At 65.3% G+C, this 18,843-nt stretch overlaps 2 protein-coding genes across 2 annotated transcripts; one reads left to right on the top strand and one right to left on the bottom strand.

The window, feature by feature from the left end:
• Positions 1 to 1,385: 1,385 nt before the first annotated feature.
• LOC309594881 (U3 small nucleolar RNA-interacting protein 2-like) lies at positions 1,386 to 13,415 on the top strand (the record flags this gene model as incomplete). The annotated part of the gene is made up of 21 exons (XM_082321283.1): positions 1,386 to 1,436; positions 3,099 to 3,176; positions 4,284 to 4,433; positions 4,635 to 4,731; positions 5,836 to 5,894; positions 6,160 to 6,297; positions 8,602 to 8,704; positions 9,529 to 9,761; positions 10,381 to 10,480; positions 10,581 to 10,654; positions 10,764 to 10,805; positions 11,039 to 11,171; positions 11,383 to 11,507; positions 11,760 to 11,852; positions 11,961 to 12,061; positions 12,164 to 12,298; positions 12,451 to 12,549; positions 12,629 to 12,774; positions 12,873 to 12,952; positions 13,074 to 13,147; positions 13,238 to 13,415. 21 exons carry the CDS (start codon positions 1,386 to 1,388, stop codon positions 13,341 to 13,343), a joined length of 2,217 nt encoding a protein of 738 aa, XP_082177409.1. The 3' UTR covers positions 13,344 to 13,415.
• A 1,513-nt stretch (positions 13,416 to 14,928) lies between these two features.
• LOC309594880 (metabotropic glutamate receptor 2-like) lies at positions 14,929 to 17,819 on the bottom strand (the record flags this gene model as incomplete). Its single annotated transcript, XM_082321282.1, has 3 exons — positions 14,929 to 16,045; positions 16,779 to 17,235; positions 17,805 to 17,819. The coding sequence occupies 3 exons, from the start codon at positions 17,817 to 17,819 to the stop codon at positions 15,063 to 15,065; spliced, it is 1,455 nt and encodes a 484-aa protein (XP_082177408.1). The 3' UTR covers positions 14,929 to 15,062.
• Positions 17,820 to 18,843: the final 1,024 nt, after the last annotated feature.

Genomic DNA, 18,843 nt, shown 5'->3' with positions numbered 1-18,843 from the left:
TGGCAACCGTAACCGGGGGACCGCGACATCCCCAGCAGTTGCGGGAGGGCGTCGGGCTTGCCTGTGTGCCCGCGGCTTTGGGGAGAGAGGAGCGACCCCCCGCGGGCCTCGTCCCGGGCCTCGTGTGGAAGAAGGAAAAGCCTCGGTGTGCCTGAGGGGCTGGGGGCTGCGCCCCCGCTCAGCCCGGCCGCAGGTGGGGGTGGCAGCAGGCCCCGGGAGCGAGGGGACGGGGACAGAGGGGTCCCTGCCACAAGGGGGATGCCTCCGGCAGAGATGAACGCCAGCCCCACAGCAGGAGGAGGAGGAGGAGGAAGAGGGAGTCAGTCCCGTCCCCCTGGGGCAAGGAGGGCTCCTGCGGAGGGGGGGAACGGGGGCACTTCGGGGGTGCCCCCCTGGGGGGGGTGACGTTGGGGCCCTTTGTGACACCCTGTGTCACCCAGCCCTGCCCCTACAGTGTCGGTGTTGGGTCAGGGTGGGAGCAAGGAGCCCCCCAAGCACGGCCACCTCTGCGCCACTGCCCCGGCAGGGCAGCCCCAGGGGGCGCAGGGTCCTTCTCACCCCTTGCCTCCCTCCCTTCCTTCCGCAGGATGGCGGGGAGACCCCCCGACCACCCTAGGCGGGCCGAGGAGGACAGAGCTGCCCCAGCTCCCAGCTCCAGGCCAAAGCCCAGTGAGATGTGTAAGCTTGAGCCGCTGCAGGCAGGTGAGTGTGTGGGCGCTGCAGGCAGGGGGCTGCCCACCCTGCTCTGCCCTGTCCCAGGCTCCCATCCCCCAGGCGGGCTGGCATCGGGGCTCCCACGGCACAGTGGCCAGGGAGCCAGCCCTCTCATGGCATCCCGGGACAGGGACTCTCCCTGCCCCGCAGTGCCAGCGTGTCCCTCACCTGGGCAAGCCAGGGCCCCCTCCCCGTGCGGCCCTCCAGCATCGCACCTTTGCCCCTGGGGCACACAGGGGACACCAGCATCCCAGCCTTGAGCCAGGGCTGGTGACATCACCGGGAGCTGGGCAGAGGGCTCGAGTGTTCCCCCCTGCCTGCCCCCCAGCCCTGCCTGCTCTCTCTCTGCCAGATTCATGCCACTCTGCCTTGGCTCTGCCCAGGGAGGAAGCGTATACCCTGGGCATCATCCGAGCCTTCCTCCGGAGCAGACCAAAGGTAACCTTGGCCAGTTCTACGAGGCGGCGCCCCTGTCTCCTGGCCGATCTTTCTGACCCCATCCCGTGCTCACAAGGTGCTGGGGGCTGTGCTGGCCTCCCCGCAGCTCTCTCTCTCCCCCCTGACACTGTCTGTCCATCTGTCCCCTCCCCGGCTGGCAGCAAGAGGACCAGAAGCTGCAGTTTCTGGCCTCCGTCCACACCATCTGCAGCACTACCAGAGTGGACTCCACCATGTGGGACATGCTTTACTTCTGCCAGCTGGAGGTGGCGGAGACCATTGAGGTGAGGGGCTGCCAGCCAGGCTGAGGCAGGGGCAGTGTGCAGTGGCATGGCCCTGGGGGCAGGAGAGGGCTCGGCCAGGCAGCGGGGTGTGGATGAGCACTGCTCCGGGTCTCCGTCCTTGTAGATGCTCCAACGCCACCTGGGTGGCCCGGCTGGAGCCCAGGCTTGGACCCGATGACATTTGCAGGTCTCTCGGCCAGCCTGTGGCTCTGTAATGGGCACAGCCCTTCCCACCACAGGGCTTGGGACCGCTGGGTGCTGGGTGGGGAGGGGGTGCCAAGATGGGGGCACCTGGGCTCTGCCAGCCCCGCAGGCTCTTGCTGGCCAAGGGAGACTGCCCATCCCGATCCGTCCCACCCTGCTGTGCTCCACAGGTGCTGCTGCAAGAGGAGCCCGCTGACCACCTGGACACTGCGGTGCGGCAGCAAGCCATGCTGGCCATCAGCTCCATGAGGTAGCTGCCCCAGCCCCCAGCTTGGCCTTCCCGGTGCTGGGCAATCCCAGGTCGGGGGCTTCCCCAGCCCTGGGTCCACGAGGGAGGCAGACAGCAGGGCAGGGGGTGCCACAGGGTTTTCCCCCTAAAGGCGAGTGTCAGCGTCATGGGGGGGTTGAGATGTCCCCTGCAGTGTGGGGATCAGCCCAGGTCTCCAACCCCGGGGTCTGCTTCCTCCTTGCTGGATCTGAAGAGCAATTCTCTGTCCCCACAGCCAAGCGGGGCTGCTTCTGCAGGAGAAGAGCAGCAGCCTCCTCCAAATCTGCTTCTGCAGCATCTTCCACCTGCCTCCGCAGGACAGCCAGGGACCCACGGCTTTCCTCTACTCCCAGGTACGCCACAGGGTGAAACACAGGGACCTCCCCCACCCCGAGGCCCCTTCCTGGGCACCGCAGGGCCACAGACACCCCCCCCACCCCCACCCCGAGGCTTCCAGGGCTGCCCCCAAGACTCTGTCCGCCTCACAGACCCTGGCTGCGATGGACAGCATGCTGCAGGCACTGGTACGCAGCGCCGGCCCTCTCGGCATCCTGGAGCTGCAGAAGATCTTGCAGGTCGGGCCTTGGCACAGGGTCGCCACGGGCAGTGACCCCCGGGTTGAGCAGTGCCCCCTGCCCAGTGCCTGGTGCAAGGAGGGGGGCAGGGAACATCCCTCCTTCCCTGCCGTGCCCCCACCCAGCCCGCTGCCTCCTGGCTGCTGCCAGAGACCCTTCTCCTCCTGCCCCAGCCCGCCTCACCCCTGCAGCCTTGCCCACTGCCCATCCTGCCCAACACTCCCTCCCAGATGGACCTGCCTGCCTGCCTGGCAAGGGGAGCCCAGCCCTGGGGCTTTCCCCTTCCAGCTTCACCACAGGCCATATCCCAGAGCCCGCACTGCAGGTCCCCAGGCAGGTGGTCATCCCAAAGCCTTGGGGTCCTCGGGTGGGGGGCGCAGGCACTTTTTTAGGTGGGAGTGAGTGGAAAGCAGCAGACGCAGCAGCAGGAGTGCGATGCGGCGACCTGCCTGGCCGCAGCAAGTTGCCGCGAGGGGCAAGAAGGACACGTGCCCCATCCTGGGCACTGCCCCGGCGCAAGCCTGGCTGGGCTGGGCTGGGCTGTGCCATGCCACCTCCCTGGCACATCAGCAGCTTTTCTCCTCCCAGCTCCTGCTGTCCTTCACCAACTCCCAGCTGGCAGCAGTGCAGGAGAGGGCCATGGCACGGATTGCCAGGCTAGCCGAGTTCATCACCACCTGCCCCCTGCTGCAGGTACGGAGCTCCTGGCCTGGGCAGCCCCAGTCCCCCATCCCTGTGGCCCTGAGCCCCAGCACCTCCCGGGGAAGCTGGGCACCCAGTCAGCAGGAGGTCAGGAGCAGGAGTCTTTGCCCTGCCCCTGTCCTGTCCATGCTCTCTCCCAGGGCAGAGCAGGGCTGCCACGGGCACAGGCAGGAACCTGCGTCTGGCAGCGCTGCCCTGCTCTGGGCTGCTGCCTGGCTGCTCTGGGAGCAGCTGGGGCTCACCTTGTGCCCATGCTGCCTCTCTTCCCCCAGCTCTGCCCCTGCTTTGCACAAGCCACAGTCAGACATCAGTGCTCCAAGACACATCGGTTTGCGATGCTGGGGAAGCTGGTGGGGCACCTCACCCTCTGCTGCACCTGCAAGGACCAGGGGACCCGCCACGAGGCTGCAGAAGCTCTCTATCACCTGCACACCTTCGTCCTGCAGCAGAGAAGTAAGAGAAGCTGTGTCGGGCTGGGTGCCCCGAGGCATGGGCAGCCAGGGGCCGCTCTCCTTGGCAAGAGAAAGCTTGATCCAACCCGCCTGCCCGAAAAGCCATTTCCCCTCACCCCTGCTCACACTAGCCCTGGACCCTCCCTGGTTTCTGCTCCCCAGACCTGTCTGGGTGCCCTCTTTCTTTGCCAGTGACTTTTCAGCCCGATGCTCTCAGACTGCACCTCCAGCTCTGCACCCTCGCTCTGAGAACCCTGGTTTTGCTCCTCCCCAGGCAGGTGGCCCTGGCTGCATGACACAGGGCAGCTGCAGGAGGCCTGGCAAGTGAAGCAGCCCTGGCAGCTTTCACAAAACGGCTGTGCCAGCGAAATCTTCTTGGTAAGAAGTGCCTTCGGCCCCTGGCCAGGGGGGTCGCCATGAGTGAAGGGACACCCAATGCATGGGGATGATGGGAGCTCGTGCTGTTTCTGAGCAGGGGCTAGGCAAAGGCCCCCAGCGAGCTCCAGTTCCCCACGGGACCCTGACCCCCACTGTCGGTCTCCTCCCCAGCGCACCCTGACTCTGCGTCTCACTCTCGCTGCACAGCTGAGATGCTCTGGGTGACACTCTGGGTGACAAATCTTCCCTCCTCTCCTTCATCTCACAGATGTTCACGAAATACCTCCGACCCTCCGACCAGGCAGACATCATCCTCATGGCCATCGAGAGCTTCAGAGACCCAAGCATCTACAGCATCAGTGTGGCTGCCCACATGGTGGACATCCTTGTGGCAGACCCTGCCTTCCAGGCAGGGCAGGTGAGGAGCCCGTGGGTGGCATGGCCGATGCTCCAGCCCAGCGGGGGACCTTTCCTCCCCCGGCTCTGCGCCTGGCCAGCACTGATGCTGTCTCAAGCCGGCGTACTGCAACGGGAACGGAAGCACCTCCCAGTGGGAGCTGGGTAAACGGCCACGCTTGCCCTGCTGACATCCCCACTCCCACCCATGTCTGCCCTCCAGGTGCTGAACGTCATGTGGGCCATCTACAGAAGCCTGCCCTCCATCAAGGCGCTGGTAGCCCTCAACAGCTTGGACAGGGCCCTGCTGGTGCTGATGGGCAAACATCCCAGCGAAGTGGTGGCCAGCCTGCTGCAGTGCTCCCCAACGTGCACCCCGTACGGGGCCCACCATTCTTTGGGGCTCCTCTCACACTGGGAGGGGGGCCCCAAGACCCTCCTGAGGGACTTCAGCCCGGCCATCCTCCGGGGTGTCCCCGCTGACAGAGCCCTGGTTTCCCGCAGTGTCGCCATGGCCATGTGGAAGACGATGCTGTCCGAGCCCCAGGCTGCAAAGAAGGTGCTGCAGGAGCTGCTCAGCATGCTGATGAACCAGTCGCTGCGCAAGACCTCCACCTCCCCTAAGGATCACCCGCGCATCTGCTCCCTGGCTGTGAGTTGCTGACCTCCGGGGCTGCTCTCAGCTGTGCGGGGCCGCTGCTCCCCTTCCCTGCCCACCCCAAGCCTTGACCTCCCCAGGGGCGCAGGGACATCTTGGTGTTTGGGTGTCTTCTGCAGGCAGCCAGGACGATAGGCGAGATCCTCCTGCAGCCCACCTGCCTGCAGCAGGTGGAGGCGATTTTCCCCCAGTTTTTCCTGGTGCTGCTTTTCCAAGTGTCGTTCACCACAGAGCTGATGCTGCAGGAGGTGCACATCTTCTGGAAGGAGCACCAACAGGATCTGCTCACTCCCATCAGGTGCTGCATCCCTGCCCTCTCATCCTTGCCAGCCACCTGGAGCCAAGCCAGGGCTCCCAGTGGGAGCTGAGCATTTCTTCTTGAGCAGGTCTGCGGTGCAGTCCATGAGAATGCTGCTCTGCAGCATGGGCTTTGAGAGCCAGGTGCTGGCCATTGAGGCGCAGGGTGGCTGGGACACCCTGCTCAGCGCCCAGACCCACCTCATGGGAGTGCGGATTGTGGCCAGGTGAGAGCCCCTTCTCCCTGCTCCTCGGGGACTGGGCACCCCATGCCACCCCCACCCTTGGGGCTGATGGCAGCAGGGTCCCTGTTGCTCAAAGTGCTGCAGAGTGGTGATGTCCAGACTGGTGCAAACCCCAAAGAGATGTGCCTGCCTGGCTCAGGCCTGACCGTGCCTCCTTCCCCCTGCCAGGGAGATGATGAAGACCCCAAGACCCCTGCGCTCCACCATCTTCTGCCATCTGGCAGAGCTCCTCAGTGTGGAGGACCCCACCTGGGAGATGATCGCCATGGTCTTCCTCGTCGAGGTGAGCCTCGAGGTGGCACTGCTCCAAACTGCCTCCAACGCTCGGCTCGCCCATGCCCACCGCTGGGGGGGGAGCTGGGGCGGTGGGTGGGCTCCGGCTGGTACCATGGAGGAGCAGGCGAGCAACCAGGGCGGTGTGGTGTGGGGCACGGGGGCTCTCCGCAATCCCCGCCGCCTCTGTCCGGGTTTGGTCTTGCCCCAGCCTCCTTGCCCTGAGCTGATGGTTGGAGCCAGCACCACACCAGCTTCCGCTGCACGTGTTTCAGATGCTGGGCTGCACCGACCTCGGTGAAGAGCTGGACCGTGCCCTGGAAATCTTCCCCATGTATCTGCGGAGCCAATGCTTGGGGATGCCCAGCCTGGTGCTCAGGGGCATCCTCAGGCTCACCGAGAGGCCCGACACGGTGAGTAGGGGACAGCCGGGAGAGCAGCCCAGGCTGGAGCAGTGGGTAATGCGGCAGCTTAGGCTTTTCTGGGCATCGGGAGCTGTGCCGGCTGCAGCCAGCTGTCCTGCCTCCCTGGCCCTCTGCCCCATGGCTGTGCCGTGCAAGGAGAGAGGCAGCAGTGCCAAGGGGACCGGGCTCCCTCTGCCAGCATGTCCGGGCAGGGATGCTGGCAGCAGAGCGACCAGCCTGAGCGTGGGGTCTGCAGAGCCTGAGCGGGGGGTGCTGAGCCCCAGGGTGAAACGCAGTGGCTGTGGTGGGGGCTGCTGGCAGCTTGGGCAGCTTTGCAGGCAGTGCTGGTCGCCCACCAGCCTGCCCAAGGGGTCTGGTGGAGAAGGAGGCAGCCGAGGGCTGGCAAGGAGCCAGCGCTGCCTGTCCTCCCCCTCTGCGCCCTGGTCTTGCCATGGCCATGCCGGTAAGCCCTGTCTGCTGGGACCTTGCCCTCGTAACCCACGCTGCCTGCTGAGAAGCCAGCGGGGAGGCCAGTGTTGGCGGAGAGGGTTTTCACCCCTGCGATTGGTCGCTGCTTTACAAAAAGGAGGTGGCATGTCTCACACAGGCAAAGAGAACCCTTGTCCTGCTGCCACACATCATGGAGCAGCTGCAGGATGCTGACAGCGATGCCAGCGCCCTGGCCCTGTCCGTGCTCAGCAACGTGCTCCAGCTGCTGGAGGGGAAGATGCCCAGCCTCACCGCCCTGGCACTAGCTGGCAAGCTCCAGCCACTCTTCAACAACGTAAGGCTGGGGGACAGCTCCATGCCCCCTTCACCCGACACCTCCCTTCACGCCTCCCACTGCAGCCCCGTGCTCTGCAGGGGGACGCTTGGCCCCACAGCCCCCAGACCCCATCGCTGCCCTCGGTCACTCCGTGCTGCGTCCCAAGCCCCTGGCATGGACTCACCCCGGCTCGGCCTCCCTGCCGCGGTGGGGACGGTGGTGGCAGGAGGGCAGCAGGTGTGCTGAGCCCCACCAATGCGCACCCTGCCCTGGCAGCATCCCCCAGCCCTCCGCAGGGTCTCCCTCTCCGGACCCCAGCCCCGGGGACCCCAGCCCCCCTGAGCAGACCTGCATGCCGCAGCTCACTCCCTTTTGGAACGGGGTTGCCTGCCACTGGTTTGGGGACATCCATCTCCATGTCAGCCCCTTGCACGCCATGGGCTTGGGGCTGAGGTCCTCCTCCCCTCCTCCCCCAGGAGTCAGGCACCGTGCGGGAGCTCTCCATCCGTCTCTTCCAAACCACGATGGGGCTCGTGGTGGGTGCCGAAAAGAAGAGGATGAAGAAGGAGGTGTGGGACAGCGTACTGCCGCTGCTCTTTCACCTGCACGACCAGGACAAGAGTGTGGCTAAGGTGGGATCCCAACCTGACCGGTCCTTTGGGCAGGGCACTGGACCCTTCAAATGTGTGTCACCATGAGGTTTAGCTTGCTGAGTGCCTAGGACCAGGCAGGGCCCACCTCCCTGCCCACTGCTGTCTTTTACCTCCTGCTACCTGGATGGATGGGGAGGTGGGTCCCTTTCCCACCCAGCTCCCTCCACACAGCCCCTGGCATCGGTCCCTGCAGCCTCAGAGACTGGGTTATGGCTCCGCAGCATCCTGGGGCCAAAAGCTTGAAGCCCCAACAGGCTTCCAGCCAGAGAGGGTGGCTGCACTTACCTTCAGCACCCTGGGGTGCTGAACCTGGTGGCAGCATCAGTCCCCCGCTGCTGTGTCTTTCCTGCATGGGCAGGGATAGGCTCTGAGCCCTGCCAAGAGGGGGGACACAGGGTCCTGTGACCCGACTGGCGGTGGTGGCATCTCTCTGCTGCTCACCAGGCCTCCCTTGAAGCCCTCCGCAGCGCTGGCCAGTTCCTGAAGTGGAGGCAGCTGGCGCAGCTGGCCGAGATCGCGCAGGCATGGAGGATGAGCGAGTGCCTGGTAAGCGCAGCCCCAGTGCCCCCGGGATCCGACCTGGACGAACCCTGCCCCATGCCCAGTGCGGGGGACAGAGGGCTGTGCCCCTCTAGCAGCACGGAGCCTCCCGGAGCAGGCTCTGCTCCCTGCTGTCCTCTCCCCTGGGGTCCCCAAAGGTCCCCAAAGGGGACCCTGCCACCAGGATGGCACCCCAGCATCCCTGGGGAGCCCTCTGCTCCCTCTGAACCCCGATGCCACATGGCAGGAAGCTGGGAATGTGGTGCTGGGGGGAAGGAGGGTAGCCCTGGGTGGGGGGACGGGCCAACTGGGGGGCAGCTCTATGCCAAGCCTGCGCCCTTCTCCTCTCTCCAGCTGGCCAGGAAGAGGAGGAAGGCCAAGGACTACCTGCGCCAGAGCCAGCCTTACCTGCGGAGCCCGCAGGAGCCCCTGCGGCAGGAGGCTGTCAGGTTCATCGGTGAGCCATGAGCTCCGGGGTCCCTTCCTCTCTCAGGGTCCCCGTGTCCCGGGGCAGAACCTGTGGGGCACCCCTTCACCCCCTCTCACCCCTGCCTGCGCAGGTGGGGCTGGAAACAGGCCCATCCATCCTCTCCCCGATGCTGCACCCCGGGGTCAGCCCTCCCCGGGGAGCTGTGCAGCCAGGCGGGCTGGGTGGCGGGGTCCCCGATGGGCAAGCGGGGTTCCTGACAGGCAGCAGGGTCCCCAACACGCTGCGTCCCCCCAGGGCTCATGGGACGGCAGGCGGATATGCGTGAGGAGATGGCGTACATCAGAGAGGGTGAGTGAGGGCAGCGGGGAGGAGGCAGGACCCCAGCACGGAGCTCCCCCACCCTGGGCGAGGGGGACTCTGCTCCCAGCGGGTCTGTGGGGAGGGGGGCTGTTTCTGGAGGGGGCTATTCCTGACCAGCAGCCTCCAGCCGAGCCACTTGCCCCCTGGCTCCCTCCTGGCCCTGTGAATCACGGGCTGCAACGTGCCCTGCCTGGAGGGGACAGAGGGCTGTCACCTCACCTCTGCTGCTTTGCGCCTGCAGTCCTTCAGGGCGCAAAGAAAGATGCCAGCCCCATGGCCTCCTCCCTGGCGACTCAGACGGACCTCATCCTGCAATGCGGAAGGCTGAAGTCGGGGTTCAACCTACAACAGCTGAGCTTACAGCTGCCGAGGGCGTGGATGAGGTGGCACTCGGCCCCCAGCGAGGACTCTGCTTGGGCAGAGACAAAGCAGCAGCCCCAGCCCTAGGACGCTCTGCAGGCCGGGGTATCTGCTCTTCCAGCGTCTAACAGGAAAGAAGAGCCCTCAGCCCCCGAGGAGCCGGCGTCCTCCGGAGAGCAGCAGGACAGCCGCTCCTTCCAGCGGTCCAGGGCAAGACCTGTCCACGCGCTTCGTCTTTGCCACAAAGCACCAGCTTCTCTGCTGGGCGGCGAAACAGAGGGGAGGAGAAGCCCAAGCCAGAGCCGAAGCCGAAGCCGAAGCCGAAGTTGAAGCTGAAGCCTTCCCTCCCCCGGGCCACACTGGGGTAAATCACATTTTCTGCCTCCCACCATCGGAGGAGCCTGCGCTGCCTTGGGCTGATGTGGCCGAGCCCGGGAGCTACAAAGCCACCGATGCTCTGGCTCCAGCGGCGTCCCCAGCAGGAAGGGCAGCGCAAAATGAAGTTTCAGCACAAGAGCAGATTTTAGCTCTTGAGAGCATCGCCGGGACAGGCCCCCCGGCACCCGCCCCAGGCAGAGCCACGGCCGCGGCACAGCCAAGGACGGGTCCCTGGGACCCCCCAAAGGACGTGCGATGGGACCAGAGGCCCTGAGGGGCAGAACAAGCTGATGATGATTTGGGTACGCCATCACCGCCACACCGTCTCGGTGAGTGGGGGGTGCCGGGGCGGCGGCGGCCGTGGGCGGCGGTGAGGGCTGGGCCGGGGAGAGGGAGGGGGGCGAGAGGCACTGCCCCGGCGGGGTCGCTCCGGCGGGTGTTGCCGCGCCTGTCCCCTTCCCGCAGGTCCCGGGCGCCGAGGGGAGGCCGCGGGTGGCGGCAAGGAGGTGTCCAGCGACTCCAAGCCGGAGAGGTAAGGGCTGCGCCGGGGGGGATGGCGGTACCGGTGGGGGTGCCGGTGGCGGTGCTCACGCCTGTCCCCGCAGCCCGTTGTTGGGGCGGCGGCGGAGGAGGAGGTAGAGGAGATGCCGCAGGAGAAGAAGCTGCGCATGGCCAAGCTGTACCTGGAGCAGCTCCGCCAGTACGGTGAGCCCCACCTGGCCCCTGGCGCCGGTGCCCCGGCGGGGCAGAGAGGCGGGCAGCCCCCGGTGCTGAGCCTGGCCCTCATGCCCCGTGTCCACCGCAGAGGAGGAGCGGGCGGCGGCAGAGGAGGAAGAGACGCCCGCAGATCTCATCGGTGACCGGCTGAAGGAGGACGTGGTGAGCAGGGAGCGGGGCGCGTCCCCTTGGTCCCGGTGGCGCCGGCGGGCTCTGTCCCCCTCCCGCGGGGCTGGGGCTGCCTCTGCTGAGCCTCCTGCTTCTTCCCCAGCTCGAGCCGAAGGGCCGGCTGCAGCGCCTCATCGCCAAAGACGTAAGTGCCCAGTGCTGGGGGGCTGCCGGACTGTAAGTGCCGGCTTTGGGGACACTCAGGCATGGCCACAGCTGGTACCCCGACTTGCCATGCCAGCTATGGGACCACAGCCCTTCTCCCGCCCGGCGTGCCGGCTGCTGGCGCCCTGGAGAAGGAAGGGTGCTGTGCTCGGGTGCTCCCAAGCCTGGGGAAGGGACGGGGGCAGCCCAGCTCACATCCCGCTCTCCCTGCAGGTGCAGCCTCTGGATCCAGCCAGCATCCGCATGCTGCGGGCGCACCAGCTGCCCATCACCTGCCTGGTCATCTCTCCGGATGACAGGTTCATCTTTTCTGCTTCCAAGGACGGCTCCCTCATCAAATGCAAGTGTTCCCCTGGGGCCACGACGGGCTGTTCCCCCAGCCTGAACCCTGCGGGGACCCTGCAGCAGCAGGACCGTGGGTGCCTGTGGAGGTGGCTTGGCCCCTGGCCCCTCTGGGGATGTGCACATGCATCGTTTTGGGCTCTGTGGGAGGCTCACTGATGCTTTCCGGAGCGGTGGGAGGCTCCCAGGGGGTGACGGTGGTGCCTTTCCCGTAGGGGAGGTGGAGAGCGGGAAGAGGCTCTGCGTTGTGCCTGGGGGGAAGAAGGGCACTGGGGAGCGGCACATGGGGCACGCGTCGCATGTCCTCTGCATGGCCATCTCATCGGATGGCAAGTACCTGGTACGGGAGAGGGATGCTGGCGCTGCCATGTGGGGCAGAGAGGTGGTGGTGGGGAGTGCATCTCCTCCCGGGGTCCTGGGGAGCCGTATCTCATGCCCAGGTATACTTTGCTGGGTTAAAGCAGCCCCTGCCTCCACCGGAGTCAAGAATGGGTCCCTGGGACCCCCCAAAGCACATGGGGTGGGAGCAGAGGCTGGCACGGGCCGCAGGTCCCCGAGGAGTAGGTCTCGGGTATCCCCTGTGTTCTGCCAGGCTACGGGAGACAGGAACAAGATGATCGTGATCTGGGATGCAGCCAGCTGCAAGCGCCTGCACATCTTCACCGGGCACCGCAATGCCGTCTCGGTGAGTCAGGGGCATCAGCTGTGACGCCTGTGGGGCCAGGCAGCGCCATCCTCCCTGGTGCCCCTCACCGCTGCCCCCCCAGACGGACATCTGTCTGTCCATCCGCAGGGCCTGTCCTTCCGGAAAGACACGTACCAGCTGTACAGCGCCTCCCGTGACCGCTGCGTCAAGGTCTGGAACGTGGCGGAGAATGCATACATGGAGACCCTGTAAGACGTGGGAGGGGACACCCCGCTGACCCCCCTCGCCGGGGGCAGGCGCTGTGGCGGAGGGCCGTGCCCGCCGCAGCTCTTTGCCACCTCTCCCTCCAGTTTCGGGCACCAGGACGTCATCACAGGGCTGGACAGCCTGAGCCGGGACTGCTGTGTGACGGCGGGGGGACGGGACGGCACCGTGCGGCTCTGGAAGATCCCCGAGGAGTCACAGCTTGTGTTTTACGGGCACCAGTAGGTCTGGGGCAGGAGAGGGGCCTGCGGGCAGGCGGGTCCAGCTGGGGCAGCGGTGTGAGGGTGCCAAGTGTCACCAGGAGCCTGCTGGCGCTCTGGGGACACTGACGCCCTGGTGAGCCCTTGCTTCCTAAATGGAATCCCAAAGCACGCTCGGAACTGCTGGTAGTTGCCTGTTCTCTCCGTAGGGGCTCCATCGACTGTATCCAGCTGATCAACGAGGAGCACATGGTGTCGGGCGCTGATGACGGGTGAGCGCGGGGCTGGCTGGTGCCCGGGGTGGGCAGGCGGTGCCCCCCGCAGCCCCCTCACCCCTCCCCGCCCTGGCAGGTCCGTAGCCCTGTGGGGGCTGACGAAGAAGAAGCCACTGGCGCTGGCCCGGCAGGCGCACGGCATGCAGGACTCCCAGGGCCTGCAGCAGCCGTACTGGATCTCCGCAGTGGCCGCTCTGCGCAACAGTGACCTCCTGGCTACAGGTGTGTGGCAGCCGCTTTGGAGCAGGGGTTTGGGGGGGCTGTCCTGCTCCCTTCCCTGGGTCAGGATGCATAGCAGGAGTCTCCTCTCTCTGCCCCAGGCTCCCACAGTGCCAGCGTGAAGCTCTGGAAGTGTGGTGAGGGATTTCGGAAGCTGGAGCCCCTCTGCGACATCCCCTTGGTACGGATGGGGAGGTTGGGGATGCTGGAGCTGGGCTGGGGGCGTCTCTTGGTGGGGGCTCCCCTCCCTGGGCGGCAGGAGGAGACTGCGGGAGCCCCTCACCCTGCCCTGTCCCCTCCAGGTGGGTTTTGTCAACAGCCTCAAGTTCTCCGCAGGCGGCGACTTCCTGGTGGCCGGCCTTGGACAGGAGCACCGGTACCGTCCCCACTCCCTGCCACTGCCCAGGGGCAGCCCCCTCTCCGCTGCGGCCCGGCCGAGGGTGACCCCCATCTCTCTCATCTATAGGCTCGGCCGGTGGTGGAGAGTCAAAGAAGCCAAAAACAGCATCTGCATCATCCCCCTGAAGCGGAGGGCTGCAGCCCCCAGCCCCGAAGCCCCCGACAGCTCCTAGCCCCCTGGCCCCGGAGCCGCCGGAGCTGCGTCCCACGTCCTTCATGCGACCACCCTCCTGGGGCCGGCAGGGCACGAGTGGGGGGTGTCGCGTGGCCCCCCCACCCCTGCTGGCCCCCATATCGTGCTGTGGCTCTGCCCTCTGCGAGGGTCTGCCCCCTTCCCTCAGGTTCGGATGGACAGGAGCTGTGGCAGAGTCCATTTAAAAAACAAAAACAAACAAAACCAAGACCACTTTATTTACATAAATTAAAAAAAAAAAAAAATCACGCTCTTGCTCACGGAAAAAATCTACTCTTAAAAACTTGGTTGGGCTCAAATACCTGGGTCCTGTTACTTGCCCTCAGCCCCCGCCGGACCCCCCGGGCTCTGCAGGGGCCGGGGGGGCAGCGAGCATTGAGCCCCGCTCCTCTGCCCTGTCTCCCACGAAGGGGTGAGAAGCACTATGCACAGCGAGCGGGGGGACGGAGGGGGCTTGGGCCCAGCCTGGCAGCGCTCGGCGGCTTTCCCGGGGCCGAAAACGAGGAGGAAAAGGTGAAAATGTGCAAAGGGCCTGGGGGGGGGTGTCTCTGCTGGCCCAGGGAGGGGGGACGTGGGACACGGCTTGGCACAAGGGGGACATGAAAGGCCCCACACCAGGAAATCGGGGTGGGCGATAGGGCGAGGGCAGTGGGTGCTGGGGCAGGGCTCGGCGTGGCTCGGGGCAAGCGGGGCGTGACTTGGTGTGGCTCAGCAAGAGGGAGTCGGGTTGTGCACGGCGGCTTGGGGCAAGGGGCTTGCACCACAGCTGGTGCAGGGGTGGGGAACGTGTACCACAGTGCAGTTCAAGGGCCGGGGTCTGTGCACTGCGGCTCAGTGCAAGGGACGGGGGGCACGTTCACCGTGGCTCGGGGCAGGGAATGGAGGGGATGATGTGCACCTCAGCTCAGTGCAAGGGACGGGGACGTGGACGGACCGTGGCTTGGTGCAAGGGACAGGGGGACACGTACCAGGGCTCAGCGCAGGGGATGGGGGAATGTGCAGAACGGCTCAGTGCAGGTGACGCAGGGGACGTGCACCACGGCTCAGTGCAAGAGATGGGGGGACACGCACCATGGCTCAGTGCAGGTGACAACAGGGTCGTGCACCACGGCTCAGTGCAAAGGACTGGGGATGTTCACCATGGCTGGGTGCAGGGACAGGGGGTAGTGCACCAGGGCTCAGGGCAGGGGACAAGGGATGTGTAACGTGGCTCAGTGCAAAGGAAGGGTGACAACGTACCATGACCCAGCGCGTGGGACGTGTAGCTCGTGCTGGGGCGGGGGCCGAGCCTCCCGGCTGCCTCTGGCCCCTGAGCGGGCGGTGCCGCGGGCGCTGCTCTCCCTGGGGAGGGAGCCGGGGTGCAGTGCAGCCGCAGGCAGGAGCAGCAGCACCACGACCTGGCCTCCCCGTCCTTCACAAGGACGACGTCGTGGAGTCCACCACCTCATGGCCGTTGCGCACTGTGGGCACGTACTGCGAGGCCGAGCCTGGCCAGGAAGGCAGCAGTCAGGGGCAGGCTGGGGTCCGGCAGCAGCACCCCCCCCAGGACTCGTTACCCCCTCAGCCACACTTCACCCGGTAACGAACGCCCCAATGCAGAGGTGACCATCACCAGGTCCATGGCCGAAGACCCTTGCCCAGGCCCACGCATCTCCTAGCCACAAACCCTGCGGGGCCCAAGTCACCAGGACCGCTCCGATCAAGCCCTTTTAGAGTTTTCGGGGCATTTCCGTGTCTTGAAGGCATAGACCGTGCAGAGGACCATCAAGAGGACATTGTAGGTGAGCGAAACGAGCATGTTGGAATCGCAGTTGTTGCACTTGAGGGTGATGATGTACCTCTTGTCAGGCTCCGTCTCCTTGCCTGTGCCAGGGGTCTCCACCAGCAGCCAGATGATGACGATGATCAGCTGGCAAGAGATAAGGGCCATGCAGATGACCACCTGTGACGTGGGGCTTATGAACCGGGGGCGCTGGACCCCCTCCTTCACCCCGCTGAAGATCCTGGCAATGCGATTCGTCTTGGTCAAGAGGGCCGAATAGCAGACGGCGAAGGACGTGCCCAGCCCCAGACGCCGGAGCGTGCACACCTCGGTGGAAGGCTTTGCGATGAAGATGAAGGTCATGCTGTAGCACGTGAGGACCCCGGTCAGGAGAATGTAGCAGAGCTCCCGGCCTGAGGCCTTCACGATGGGGGTGTCATCATTGTTCTTCACGAAGACTCCAGAAACAAAGAGGGTGGAGATAAAACCCAGGCAAGAGATAGTGACGGGACCAATGGCCCAGGCGTCTTTCCAGCGGATACACTCTTGGGGCAACTCGTAGCAGCCATTCAGGGTCTCATTGGGCCAGTAACCGAGACCGCAGTCCATGCAGGTGAACTCATCCAGCAAGTACTCGTAGGGCTGGCAGGGGATGCAGATCCAGCAGCATATGTCTCCGGGCTGCATGCTCTTTCTCTCATTCTTCTTGCAGGGGTCGCTGCACTGGGACACGGGGATGGAGGTCTCAGCCCAGGGGATGAGGCTGCTGTTGAGGATGAGCCCCTCAGCCCAGTAGCCCACCTTCTGATACCGATACCGCCCGTCCATGTGGTGATAGCTGAAGATGTTGTAGCGCCCGATGCCATCACCGTAGCGGTCAAATCGAACGACACTCTTGGTGCCTGCTGGCCTGAACGGAGCTGGAGGGAGAAGAAAGGGAGATGGTGACTGCCATGGGGCAGGAGAGTGCTCGCTCCCGGCGTGGAGGCAGGGCCCCTTCAAAGGGTCACATCCCACCATGGTCACAGGCAAATGTCCAACCTGTTCCCTGCCTTCACTCTCATAATTGCTGCCTATGCACACATTAGGAGCAGGAAAGCAATGGTTGAGAACTATCATCTCCCCACATGCCTAAATGCTCGGCAGCCCCAGCCAGCTCTGCAGGGACAGAGCGGGATTTTTCAGCCTCCATGGCTCTCAGTGACACCTGGGTAGCTGGGCTCAGCCCAAGTCACAGAGCACAGCCACACTTCTAATTCATCCCCAACTATGTAGGTCCCTGATCAAGGTTCTCCCTCCACTTTAATCCCTGAAATGTGAATAAATCATGGCGCTTCCAAGTGAGGTCTCCAAGGCCTGACGTTCCCGGAGGGGCCCCTGTGGGGGCCGGTCCCACCCAGCTCTAGCAGGATGGAGTTGGTCACCAGCTTCTCCACACTGGGGACAGAAGGCCTAGATTGCCTCCCAAGGGTGATGGTGAGCTGTTGGCATCTTGGGACAACCACAGCCCATAGCACACGGGTCCCCAGGTGTGGGCAGGCTGGAGGAACCGGAGGGCTTTGGGTCAAATACGGGTCTCCTTCCTCCTCCCCGTCCCTCCACCCATCCCTTTCCAGTTAGGCAGCCAACCCTTGTCTCCATCTCTGGACTCACCATCAAAATTAACATTGAGCATAAAGTCCTTGTAGAACCTCTTGCCATTGACGGCTTTCACGGCGTCGCAGAGCTTGGCGGTGTTGGGGCACAGCACCTGGTGCATGTTGTGGAGAGAGCGGGCCATGGCATAGACCGCATTGACCACAAACGTGATCTTGGACTCTGGCTCAAACTTGCCTGTCTTGAGGGAGTACCGGCTACAGTCCTGCGTGTGGAAGCTGCACTTGAACTTCTGCTCCCAAAAGTCCCGAAAGCAGGGATTTCGGCTGTTATTGTAGGGGTTGAGGTTACGGAAGTAGGCAGCAAACTCCTTAATGGGGTAGGCTGCCAGCTCGATGGTGATTGCTCCCTCCGCCACTGCTTCACTGCCAGCCACCACGCTCTCCAGGGCTCCCCACCCATCACTGGCCACCCACATGAAGGACACGTTGGCTCTCTGGGCAGCTGCCAGCAGCTCCCGGACAGGGGGGGAGCGAGGAGCCTCCCAAGCACGGCCACCTCTGCCCCACCGCCCCGGCAGGGCAGCCCCAGGGGGCGCAGGGTCCTTCTCACCCCTTGCCTCCCTCCCTTCCTTCCGCAGGATGGCGGGGAGACCCCCCGACCACCCTAGGCGGGCCTGGGAGGAGGAGGACAGAGCTACCTGAACAGCAGCACCCAGCTGATCACTGCCCCCACCCCATGGCTGCACCTCCCAAACACACAGCACCCACCCCATCACTGACCCCATCACGGACCCCAAAACTGAGCCATCACTGACCCCATCACTGATCCCAAAACTGAGCCATCATTGATCCCATCACTGACCCCATAACTGAGCCATCAATGACCCCATCATTGACTCCAAAACTGACCCATCACTGACCCCAAAACTGACCCATTGGGCCCATCACTGACCCCATCGACCCCATCACTGACCCCAAAACTGAGCCATCACTGACCCATCACGAACCGCAAAATTGACCCATCTTTGATCCCATCACTGATCCCATCATTGACCCCAAAACTGACCCATCACTGACTTACCACTGACCCCACCATTGACCCCAGCACTGACCCATCACCGCACCCCTCTCCCCTTCCCCTTTTCCCCTTCCCTCTCCCCCCGGCCCCGTCCCGCCCGTCCCGACCTCGGGGCACCGCCGCCCCTCAGCGCCCGGGGCCGGGACCCCGCTTGCCCTCGTACGGCCGGGCTGGGGCCGTGGGCCCCGGCGAGGGGAGCGGGGGGGGGTTCTGCCCTCCCCCCGCCCCCCCCGCGGCCAACCGGGGGCTGGTGGAACCCTGCCACGCACCATGGCAACCGTAACCGGGGGACCGCGACATCCCCAGCAGTTGCGGGAGGGCGTCGGGCTTGCCTGTGTGCCCGCGGCTTTGGGGAGAGAGGAGCGACCCCCGCGGGCCTCGTCCCGGGCCTCGTGTGGAAGAAGGAAAAGCCTCGGTGTGCCTGAGGGGCTGGGGGCTGCGCCCCCGCTCAGCCCGGCCGCAGGTGGGGGTGGCAGCAGGCCCCGGGAGCGAGGGGACGGGGACAGAGGGGTCCCTGCCACAAGGGGGATGCCTCCGGCAGAGATGAACGCCAGCCCCACAGCAGGAGGAGGAGGAGGAGGAAGAGGGAGTCAGTCCCGTCCCCCTGGGGCAAGGAGGGCTCCTGCGGAGGGGGGGAACGGGGGCACTTCGGGGGTGCCCCCCTGGGGGGGGTGACGTTGGGGCCCTTTGTGACACCCTGTGTCACCCAGCCCTGCCCCTACAGTGTCGGTGTTGGGTCAGGGTGGGAGCAAGGAGCCCCCCAAGCACGGCCACCTCTGCGCCACTGCCCCGGCAGGGCAGCCCCAGGGGGCGCAGGGTCCTTCTCACCCCTTGCCTCCCTCCCTTCCTTCCGCAGGATGGCGGGGAGACCCCCCGACCACCCTAGGCGGGCCGAGGAGGACAGAGCTGCCCCAGCTCCCAGCTCCAGGCCAAAGCCCAGTGAGATGTGTAAGCTTGAGCCGCTGCAGGCAGGTGAGTGTGTGGGCGCTGCAGGCAGGGGGCTGCCCACCCTGCTCTGCCCTGTCCCAGGCTCCCATCCCCC

Source organism: Platalea leucorodia (assembly GCF_965183815.1).
Source record: "Platalea leucorodia genome assembly, chromosome: 9".
Classification (NCBI taxonomy): Eukaryota; Metazoa; Chordata; class Aves; order Pelecaniformes; family Threskiornithidae; genus Platalea; species Platalea leucorodia.
The sequence above is the reverse complement of the archived record's forward strand: the minus strand, read 5'-3'. Positions and strand labels throughout refer to the sequence as shown.